Source organism: Periplaneta americana, chromosome 7, assembly GCF_040183065.1.
Source record: "Periplaneta americana isolate PAMFEO1 chromosome 7, P.americana_PAMFEO1_priV1, whole genome shotgun sequence".
NCBI classification, from domain to species: domain Eukaryota; kingdom Metazoa; phylum Arthropoda; class Insecta; order Blattodea; family Blattidae; genus Periplaneta; species Periplaneta americana.
In genome coordinates this window covers 106,427,563-106,439,962 of record NC_091123.1, presented here as the reverse complement: position 1 = coordinate 106,439,962, position 12,400 = coordinate 106,427,563, and the positions used below count along the sequence as shown (strand labels likewise).

The 12,400-nt window shown below is 35.4% G+C and overlaps 1 protein-coding gene across 2 annotated transcripts in view; it reads right to left on the bottom strand.

The window, feature by feature from the left end:
- The window catches only part of EndoB (SH3 domain containing GRB2 like, endophilin-B), a 133,318-nt gene that overhangs the window by 47,616 nt on the left and 73,302 nt on the right, over positions 1-12,400 (bottom strand). For both annotated transcript variants that reach the window (XM_069831140.1, XM_069831141.1), the window contains exon 5: positions 8,187-8,250. In XM_069831140.1, coding sequence (XP_069687241.1) covers positions 8,187-8,250 — 64 coding nt within the window. The remainder of the gene's footprint in view (positions 1-8,186; positions 8,251-12,400) is intronic.

Below are 12,400 nucleotides of genomic sequence, written 5' to 3'. Positions count from 1 at the left end.
AGTATAATACAGTATATGACTGACTTAAATGTTTCATCATTCTTTTAGTTATATGTACCCAAATTGTAGATTATAGTGTTGTCATTAAACTTCAACTTTTCACTTTAAATCAAGAAAAACAGATCACTTATCTGCACAATATGAACAAATCAATAAAAGGAAGACACAATTGAGTTTCTATTTAGCCATTTCAGAGGGATCTTCTTTACTCCCGATAAATCTCCATCTGAATCGCTGCTCACTTCTTTTATTTATTTATTTTATTTATTTATATATTTATTTATTTATTGCTAGTAAGTTTCAAATGAATACAAGTTAATACAATGCAAGATAAACTAGCCCACTCCTGAATGAATAAGACTCGTGCTCAGGAGGGGATTGCAATACAAAGAAAAATAAAATTGAGAGTGAATAAATTCGATTGAAAAGTGTTAAATATCTAAACCCAACTATAAATCCAATACAAATTTGTTTAATTTCTTCTTCTTCTTCTTCTTCTTCTTCTTCTTCTTCTTCTTCTTCTTCTTCTCCTTCTCCTTCTCCTCTAGACTCCCCACAAAAATAATTAATGCAACTGTCCATGGCTTGTTCTATTAAAGAAATCTGCTTCACATATTCCTCTCCATATTTCATGGATTTTTGACATTTCTTCTTCAGAGACTCTTCCATGATTTCATTATTTTTTTCCTTGTCAGTACTATGACGTCATCCATTTTGAATGTAGTGTTGTTTACAACAATCCTAGTTAACGTCATCTTAGAAATTCCTATTGCTACTGCCACTCTTTCCCGCATCTTCTTAACATCCATGAGAAATATCCCGGCTTCACTTTCTTTTTTCTTGAATTCCGTCACATTATAAATCATCTCGCAAGTTGGACTATGTAGAACTTTGCCCGATAATGTACTACTCATCATAATAGAAGAAAAACGTTATCACAAACAACAGTCACACATAGCCGCGTTCTTATACACTGTACAGAATACAGCCTTCTCAACTGTTATTAGAACTGAACTGTACCGTTCTAGTCCACAGTGCACAGCAGTAGGCGGACAGTGGTAGGGGAGAAGTGCTCTATGCGCCTGCGCGAACGAGACAGCTTGCTAGTTTGATGCATCTTTACTTGATAATACTTATGAATAAACCATCTAGTAGGATAACATGTAAATCACTGTCTGCTCATCCCTCTTTCTTAGCATTGAGTTTCGTGTGGAGCACTGTTGTCCAGTTTCGACACTAGAGAGCAGCAAGTAACTGCTGTTGGTTTGACTGTGCTAAGTGTGTAGACTGAATTATAATTTTTAATTACAGTGTATGAATGTATGTAAGTAATTGTTTATTAATTATATGGTTTTTTCTTTAAAATATATTGGAATGAGAAATATTCGAGTTAAATTAGTGATGGGTGAAGTTGTTTTTTTCCCAGAACAGTTCTGACTGTTCCGGTTCCGGAAAAATACAGTTCCGAAATAACAGTTACAAATAGAGATGAGTCGGAATCGTTCATTGATACGAGCTACCTCTTAGACTCTCGTTCCTTTTGAGGAGTCGTTCAAAAGAACGGTAAAGTACTCTTCCTCTTTCCCAAGCAGCTGAAACATAGCGTTGGAGCACTCATCGCTCAGACTCCTCTTGAAATACGTTATCGGCATGACATAACACACATGCTTCTCAATAGATGACATTCCAATGCACATTCGAATCAGTTTTGGAAACTTGCTGTGTATATGGACAGAAGCTTCACGTTTAGTAGAAAAAAAATGTTATGTTTTATTTAACGACGCTCGCAACTGCAGAGGTTATATCAGCGTCGCTGGATGTGCCGGAATTTTGTCCCGCAGGAGTTCTTTTATATCCCAGTAAATCTACTGACATGAGCCTGTCACATTTAAGCACACTTAAATGCCATCGACCTGGCCCGGGGTCGAACCCGCAACCTTGGGCATAGAAGGCCAGCGCTATACCAACTTGCCAACCAGGTCGACTGTTTAGTAGATAAACAGCTGTTGAATACAAGGTCAGAATGCAACACTTAGTTTTCGTACATAAAGTCAAAGACACGGTAACCAACTAAAAGATTTAACATGGTATGTATTTTTTGTTCTCCGTGTTATGTAGTACAAAAGCTAAAATTATTAATTTTTATTTTTCTTAATGCTTAGTTATAATAATAATTACATTATAATTTCATAAATAATAAACAAATATATAACTGTATATTTACTGTATATATTAGCAGTAGTGGAAACTGAAATCCCCCACACTGGGTTAGTAAAATGCTAGAAACGCATTTGTACCAAAGTGTAATAATTTAAACTTCACATCGCACCTCGCTCTGTCATTCATTACTGTCATTGCTCATAACCATACTGGAAGGATTTCAATTTCCATGCTTCCTCATCCATCCACGTGAGAGTTCCAAGTTCCAACGAAGTTCCTAGTACAACAAAAGGAACAACGTGAACAATGTAGCCAGAGCTGTCATTGTTCAACGGAACAAGTTCCGACTGTTCTCTGTTGTCTCAGAGTCAAAACATGCCTTGCGCAATGCTGTACTGCGGGCCTGCAACAGCTGGTCAAGTGAGCAGCTCAGAGTCGGAACAGTGTTATTTTGGAACAGTATGTTCCGACCTACTGTTCATTTTTGCAACAGTTCCAAAATAACTGTTGTGTTATTTTTTACCCATCTCTAGTTAAAATATGTTTAATTTAATGTTGTTTTCTAAGTATTGAATCCCAAAATCTTTTATCACCAAGACAAGCCAGCTTTCGACAACTACACTCTACTAATGAACAAGACATATGCCTCGGCCAAGAAATAAAAGACAGTTTTAACAAGAAAGAAGATACCTTGGCAATATTTGACTTTCAATTAGCATATGACTCTGTTTGCAGGAATAAATTATTACCTGAAATGTTCATTGAATTCATAAGTATTTTAAAATACACTACTGTTTGCGAAAAGTGCAACACTCAGAAAGAATGGCCCGAACGACTCCAAACTTGGGAGATGTGTAGAACAGTGTACCACCAATAAGTGATTACGTTCCCAGAGAGATGGCTTACACATAGGCCCAACAGTGACTTCTCTTGTGTCACCAGCAAGGTCAGTGTTATGCCTTGCTCAGTCAGTGCAGAGCTTCCAAATGAAGTAGAAACGTGAAAGGTAGTGCAGGTATACCTTGTCGACGTGAAAGGGCGCAATATCAGTATGTGAGTTCGAACGGGGTAGAACGGTTGGTCTCCGGGAAGCAGGTTTGTCATATCGTGACATTTCGGCTCATACAGGGCATGCAGATATGACAGTGATGCGTGTGTAGAACCAGTGGATAGAAGAGGGTCGTACGCAGAGACGAGTGGGTACTGGACCACATAATGTGACCACAGCACAGGATGACCGACATCTTGTCCGCATGGCGTGACGGACCGTGTATCTTCATCCACAGTGTTGAGTCGACATTGGAGTACTGCAATGGGTGTGGACTTGTCTGCGTCAACGGTTCATCGCAGTCTTTTGAGGGCTGGACTAGTGGCTCACATGCCGTTGCGTCGGCTTCCATTATCCAGAAACCACCAACGCCTCAGACTGCAATGGGCACGTGAATGCTGTCACTGACGTGCTGAGTGGCAAAATGTAGTGTTTTCGGACGAGTTACGCTTCAACTTGTCCTAGAATGATGGCCGCATACTGTTAGATGTTACCATGATGAACGCAATCTGAGAGCCTGCATTGTTGAGCAGCATAGCAGACGAAAGCCTAGTATGGTGGCTTGGGGCACTATTGGATACAATATGCGATCTCACCTCCTACGTATGCAGGGCAATTTGAACAGCAACTGCTACATTAGGGCAGTTTTAGAGCCAGAGGTACTGCCCCTCCTTCAGGCAACTCCACATGCCATATTTCAGCAGAACAATGCCTGGCCACATGTGGCGAGGATTGTGCAAGCCTTCTTCGCCCATTGAACATGTCTGGAATATGGTTGGTCGGCAACTTGTTCGTCATGGTCCTCCAGCACCCACTCTTGACACTCTTGACACTTCGTGGACTCACATATAAACTGCGTGGAGGGAGATTCCCCAGGGACATATCCAGGCCCTCTTTGATTCCATGCCACGACACTTAGAGGCTCTGATTGCAGCGTATGGAGGCTTCACACCATACTGAAATCTCACGGTCACAGATCAGGTACAGTTCTGTAATTCTAATCATATGTGTATTGTCATGTACCTAATCTGTGGTATAAATTTCATTTCAGTCACATGTATCCTTCTTGGTGCTGCAAACATTAGTGTATATCAAACTCTGTCCTAGGTCTAAATCTTCTTTGTCTTCTATATTTCACGATAACTTCATCATTGTCACGTGGTTCTGAAGACTTTTTTGATAATTCTGTTCCTTTTACTTAAATATTGTGCACTAGAAATTAATTTTATCTGCTATGGAGTGGAGTAAAAAAAATTTAGCATTTAACTAAAGTAAAATTACCACAGTAAATATATGAAACATTCTTGTTTACCTTAGGAAAAAATAAAGTAAATGAGAGTTTCTCTTAGTAGTTACTATAGTAATTATTTTTACCCTGGTAGTTACATGAAACACAGTTTAGTAAATACAATTCATTCATTTATTCATAGTGTTCTGCCCAAGTGCAGGTTTTTCACTGCAAACCCAGCATTCTCCAGTCTTTCCTATTTTCTTCCTTCCTCTTAGTCTCCGCATATGATTCATATATCTTAATGTTGTCTATTATTTGCTATCTTGTTCTGGCCCGAACTCTTCTTCGTTCAAATACCATAGTAGGATGAAAATTACTGTAGTAATTATTTATTTAACTCTAGTAGTTATATGAAACACAATCCAGAAAACTAGTCTAGCAATAACCAAGATTTACTAGTATATACCATAGTAAACTTTTATGAAACAGGCCTCAGGTATCACCAACTGTTAGGCATTGTGAATAAAGAAGACAAAGAGCAGCAAACAATCTCTTTCTCCACATTTTTCCTTTATATAAATCCTTTACACATGCTGCTAATTTATGAAGAGCGAAAAATGGCCTACAAATAGAACAGGGCCAATTCATTAGGCCTGTATAAGGCTGTGTCAACTATTTTTTTATTCAATGGATATATTTTTCTCATAAACTCCCATCTAATCTCCAAAGTCCTCATAAGAGATTTTAATAAAAGCAGGTCAAGTGACTTGTTAAAATTAAGCAAGAAACAGCTCTGTTGGACAGTTGGATTCCTTATGGGACACTGTGCCCTCAAGAAGAACCTGCACAGTATGGGACATATCAACCCAGCCCATGCTCATCGTTCACAGGGAGATGAGTCTGTAGCTCATCTGTTGTGCGACTGCAATGTACTCGCCCATCAAAGAGCTCTCATCTTTGGAAAACACTTTCTAAAGCTTGATGAGCTACCAACTGTCCCAGTCCATAGTTTCAGTTCATCAGGAACATGAAACAATTGGACTGACAGGATATTATGATGGGGAAGCATAATAGATCTTTCAGGTTGCAGTGCTAGGGCTGTCATAGACCTCCCCATTTAAATTCACTTCAATTCAATTCAAATCACATCTAATGATTTAAATGTAATACTGATTAAAAAATAAAAGTATCTGCGTACATATTTTTACATTTAATGTAATACTGTAATCTGTTTTAGAAACTGGAAACTCTTATGTCAAGAATACCTCTACTTCCCTACTGGGTTGTAAAACATATTTATAGAAAGTGGACATGTGGATATAGGATGAATTTACTGATTACATGTTCTATAATTGTAAGAAGTAAGTGTTAACGAGGATCGTCATTAATTCTTTCCAAATGTATCAACATATCAACATGATTTTTAATATGTAATTTCCCATTTTTGATTTCCAACTAGGAAAAAAAAAAAAAGATACAAGTTACTGTTTTGCTAATACCATTTTCTATTACAGCTTAGCCCTCAAATTCTTTATAGTAATGAAGTCTTTGCCACGTTATAATGTTCAACTTTTAACACTTCTTATCGCATCTGGTCACCTGCAACTTCCCACAAAGGATTTGTAAATATGTCTGCATTCTGCGTATAATTAGCTCCAGTGATTAGTGATTGGACTCCTATAGTGAGTAATTTAAAACTATGTCAAATTTATTCCGACCATGATAAATGCTGTACCAAACAAAGAAGATGATGAATAACTTGGTCCTTCTTCCAAGAGAATTCTGGTCAAGTAATCGGCTACTTTTATAATAGGTATGTTGGAAAAACATTACTTAAATATTGCACAGATATCGAGCTACTATAGCTAAATTCAGGATGCGAATTAATGGGGAGAGAGGATGGGAGGATTTCTCCCCTGTTGAAAAGTTATCTCCCTCTCATAAATTCATATTAATATCCCTGCCAGGGATAACTTCTAGCCCCCTCACAAAATATAATTGTTTTAATACGAGTATATGTACTTTATAAAGTACAAAGTAAGCAAAGAAAATAATATTTCTGTATTATCATCACCAGCAAGCTGACAACAATGAATAACTTAGGAATTACACATCTTATCTTTAAGCCTGTTCACGGATATAATTATTATTATTATGATCAAGATGCGAGACAAGCAACTCAGTGCAACCAAGCATTGAGCTGTATCAATTTTATGTATGTATTCTCTATCTAGGATTTTATCCCCCCCTCATCAGAAATCTTAATTTGCACCCTGGCTAAATTTATCAAGCTATAATAGGAACATGGCAAAACTGATGTTTAAATCACAACAAACGATAATGTGGGAGGGAGTCGTGGACATAATAACATGGCAAAGATTTTACATACTGAGACCATGACCAAATACTCCAAATAAAAATGGCCAGTGAAATCCATTAATAATTATAATTTCACAATAATAATAATAATAATAATAATAATAATAATAATAATAATAATAATAATAATAATAATATAAACAGTTTTCATCATCATCCTAACAAGTATTGGGCCTAATGGCCCGTTACGGTGATCTTCATGAATGAGCAAATTATCTAATCTGTTCCTTATATTTAGAAAATCAAGTCAGAGTGTTATATAATGAGTTATGAGATATCAGGTCCTGGTTTAAAGAATTGTAAATTCATAAATAAAAATTTGTATTCTTAATAATGCAGCAAATAAATTAAAGCTATTATCATTATCCTGTCAGGTTGCGCAACTTCGGTTTAACCCATGATATATTGTAAATATATTGTAACTATGCTGTTGTAAAATTGATAATTAATATGTAATGTATTTATTATTATTATTATTATTATTATTATTATTATTATTATTATCATCAGTTATCACTATCATCATTGCTATCTCTGTTTTTCTTTCTTTTTTTTCTTCTATTAGCTCGATGACCCTGTTGACCCTCTATAGGGCTTTAATTTAATTTGTATTATTTTCATCAGCGTCTGTATTTCTTTTTTTGTATTTATATGTGCTATCTGGTAGGATGGAAGAGAAGGCCCTATGGCCTTAATCCTGTCAGATTAAATAAATAAATTATTAGTATTAGTATTATTATTATTATTATTATTTACTATTATTGAGGGACAATGAGGTAAAGCAGATCTGAGGAAGTACATGGCATGGCAGAGTTATGAAGATAATAAAGCTGTAAACACAATAAAAGCCTAGTAATTTCCCAGTTATTCATGTTTCAACTTTCGATATTTTGACAACTGTATACGTATACTTTTCTGCGGATATAGAGGAAACAATAACTTACTGGTACTTACAAGAATGATGATCAGATGCTACAGAAGTTACTTTACTTTATAACAATGAAAACAACCTATTAGAAAATAAGATCTGTTATATAAGTTATATTTCAGATGTAATTTTACCCCTATCTCTCAAAGTTTTCAATACTGAAACTGTAAATAAGGTAGGGAAATTGTATAAGCAAATTCAGTGCTTTTTACATCACAAGCTGAAGCAAAATGCAATATCCGTTGTTATGACATTAATTGACAAATTAAAAATATATACCAGTACAGTGAAGACTGTAATAGTAATATAAATATATTACAACAGAAATTAATACAAAATTTTCTCTGCGAAACAATCAATATCAGAAGAAACATCTTAAAACTAATATTATGACAACTTGAGCAAGCTTAATTGATTCTAACTAGCATCAACGTACTTACACTCTGCTGACCTTGCATACTTCGTGCTTTACGCAGTCTATTTTTGCACGCATCCAGATCCAATCTGAAATCATAAAAAAATTGTTAAAAAAATTAATTTCACAGAAATGAAAAAGCCTACCATATATCAATTTAAAAACACAAGCAAGTTCTGTATGAATGTACAGTATTAACTGTCAGTCGAATATAAACTGTTGACTTTCCACACTAGAACCTTTGCTCAAGTCCTGTGAGTCAAAGAGAATTGATGGTGAATAAAGACAGTGTTGGGACAGGATTTCTTGGAATATTTTAGATTTCTATATCATGTTTCCAGCTTTGTTTTCTGACTCTCAATCATCCATATGATAGGTATAGTTCTATTTTGTGTCAATCCCTAGGAAAGCAACTCTGTGACATTCCTGCACAGAATGTTCTACAGAGCCAACAACCATGGCAAATCCTGAAGATTGAGCTCATCCAGTTCAATAGATTGTCAAGGCATTACACGTTTTCGTTATTCGTGATTCCGAAAAAATGGTTTTGGGCACACTATGTGTCTGTGTACAGCATTTCTCCTAAACTATGGACAGATTTTATTCATATTCAGTATCTACAAAACAATTTATTCAGAAATGATTCACACAAACATAACAATTCTCAGTAAAAATACCAACAGCATTTATTTGAAAATTAAAAATACACAATCGCGATTTAATGCAAATTCAGACTATTTCTTTTTTGTACTAAATGTACTGTGAAGTAAAATGTTTGAACTTCACAAATAAGAATAGGAAATTCATGTGGCTGACAGAAGACGAAATCGGCAATGGAATAACAAATAAGAATACTGAACGAATGGACGAAATATGTCGAAGAACTGTATGAGACAGGGAATCATTCAGATAACTTAGCTATAGAAGATGATGCAGTCACATCAGAAGACGAAAAAGGATTTTCTATTTTAAGGGAAGAAGCTGAGCTAGCACTTAGGGAAATGAAGAATGGAAAAAGTAACAGGAGCTGATAGAATCCTCATTGAATTAGTGAAATGCTTGGGTGACGACAACAAGGATATTCTATTATTATGCAACGAAATATATGAGAAAGGCAAATGGTATGAAGATTTCACGGAGATAGTGTTGCTGCCAATACCGAAGAAAAATAATGCAAAGAAATGTAATGAGTTCAGGACTGTTAGCCTGATATCACACTTGGCAAAGATTCTCCTGCAAATACTGAACCAACTTTTATATTCTAAGATGGAAGGAGAATTGGAAGAAGAGCAATTTGGCTTCAGAACTGCTGTGAACAATTGGCAAAGATGCCTAGAGAAAAATAAAGAAGTTGTATGTAATATTTGTGGACCTAGAAAAGGCTTTTGACAGAGTGGATTGGAAAAAATTTATGGGGATCCTGAAGAAAATTGGTGTGGGTTGCCAAAAAAAAAAAAAAAAAAAAGGACTGTTCACTAATCTTTATATAAAACAACAAGTCAAAGTTAGGATAGGAGAAGAAATGTCAGAGGGAAATCCAATATGGAGAGGAGTACAACAAAGATACCCTTTATCACCTACCCTGTTCAACATCTATTTGAAGGATTTAGTGAAGAACTGTTTCCAGAACATGGGAGGAGTGACAGTAGGATGAAGAAGAATAAAGTGCATAAGATTTGCTGATCATATGGCGTTGTTAGCAGAAGAAGAGATGATGCTACAAGATATGCTACTGAAGCTAAATGACAGCTGTGAGCAGTATGGAATGAAGATAAATGTCAACAAGAGGAAGACCATGATCATATGAACAAAAGTAAAGAAGGTAAACTTGCGAATTCTAAATGAGGCAGTAGAGCAAGTGGACAGCTTCAAATACTTGGGGAGTACTATCAGAAGTAACATGAGCTGCTGCCAAGAAGTCAAAAGGAAATTAGCAATGGCAAAGGAAGCTCTTAATGGAAAAAGGAGCATCTTCTGCGGACCTCTGGAGAAAGAACTAAGGAAGAGATTAGTGAAGTGCTTTATTTTTTTATTTTTATTTTAGTAGGTTATTTTACGACACTTTATCAACAGCTTAGGTTATTTAGCGTCTGAATGAGATGAAGGTGATAATGCCAGTGAAATGAGTCCGGGGTCCAACACCGAAAGTTACCCAGCATTTGCTCATATTGGGTTGAGGGAAAACCCCGGAAAAAACCTCAACCAGGTAACTTGTCCCGACCGGGAATCGAACCCGGGGCACCTGGTTTCGCGGCTAGACGTGCTAACCGTTACTCCACAGGCGTGGACTGAAGTGCTTTATGTGGAGTGTGGTATTATATGGAACAAAAATATGGACATTACGACGAAGTGAAGAGAAATGATTAGAGGCATTGGAAATATGGATATGGAGAAGAATGGAGCATGTGAAATGGACAGACAGAATAAGAAATGAAGCTGTGCTTGAAAGAATAATGCTGAAACTGATCAGAAAGAGAAAAAGGAATTAGCTGGGTCACTGATTGAGAAGAGACTGCCTACTGAAGGACGCATTGGAAGAAATGGTAAACTGGAAAAAAGTTCAGGGCAGAAAAAGATCAGATGATAGACAAAATTAAGATATATGACTTGTATGCAGAGATAAAGAGGAAGGCGTAAAATAGGAAGATTGAAGAATGCTGAGTTTGCAGTGAAAGACCTGCCCTTGGGCAGAAAACTATGAATGAACGAATAGTATAACCTAACAAATGAATCCTTACACTTAGTATCAAATGAAGAATTTTCTGCTATGAGAAATTAATTACTTAATACAGAATTTATTTCTACTTTTCATTGCAAATTTTATAATACATTTTAAATCCCTTGAGCCAGTGACTACATACGCAAGGAAGGGTCTTCTTTTTGGTTACAGGATTAACAGATTAGTTGTAAAACTTTCCTGTTATGTGTAGATGTTCCACAGAAGCAATTACTTTTTAAATGATCTGAATGATGGTACTGCTGAGTTTGAAGAAGCATGAACATTGTAAATCACTAATACATTAAATTTTAACATGTACATTATCACTTTTATACACTGATTTTCGTAAATATAAAAATAATATTAAAATTACAATATATGAATACCATAGCTATTTTATTTAAATTTATGAAAAGTAATGAAAATCTACTTATAAACTCTGTTCAATTTAAAAATGGGGTCAAATGTCTTAACTTTTGGGATAAAGAATGCCTTTTGTGTTAGCCAGAGAACAAAAGTTTATCTCTTATTTGTAAGCTTAGTAATTGATTTATTTAACTTGTTTGAATAATAGTTAAAAAATCATCATCTACCTGTCAAGTCATAGGTCTAGTGGTCTGTTATGGTCTCCTGCTATCTTCGGAATGGTTGACTGACAGATCATCTTCCTCTGGGGGTGTACTGAAGCTTCTGTTTTGGTATCCGGGAACGTTGCATTTTATTGACGTGTTGCAACCAATTTTGTCTATAGTCATGGATATATTCAGCTTTGGGGGTTATTTTGAGTTCATTAACTACTGCTTCATTTTGTTTATAATTTAAAAGGCTGTATCCAGCAGTTCTTCTCAAAAATCTCATTTCAGCAGATCTTGGATTCTTATAGTCCATGCTTTACTACCATAACAGAGGGTGGGTCTTGCAAAACTTTTGTTTCTGAATCTTCGTTGATCTGAAAACTTTGTTGTTAATTCTAATTTTGAGTATTAAATCACATTCTTCAAGATTTGTTAAGTTATAACCTAAATATTTAAATGAGTTAACCTATTCCAATACTGAATTGTTAATACAAATTTTGCTTCGGATGGATAATTTTCCTTGCTTTTGTTTTTGAAATTTCCATGTTGAAATTTTCTGCAATAATATTAAGATGGTGATTAGAGTGCTGTAATTCATCTTCTGTGTTAGCAAGAAGAACTTGGTCATCTGCATACAAGAGGATATCTATGGTATTATTACTATGGAGATTAATGTTTCCAGGAATTGTTAATCTCCAGTGTCTAATGATAGCATTAATATAAATGTTAAACAAGAGAAGTGATAAATGGTAGCCCTGTGGCACTCCACAATTTATTAGTTTCCAATTAGAAAATTCTGTTTCTATTTTTACTGTTATTACATTGCTTCATTGCCAAATGCAAGGCACTAGACAACAACATTAGATTTGTATAATTGGAAAACTACGTATTATTTGATTTGGAGTTTCATCATTGGCTAAAATTTATAGTAACTTCTTCCTATCA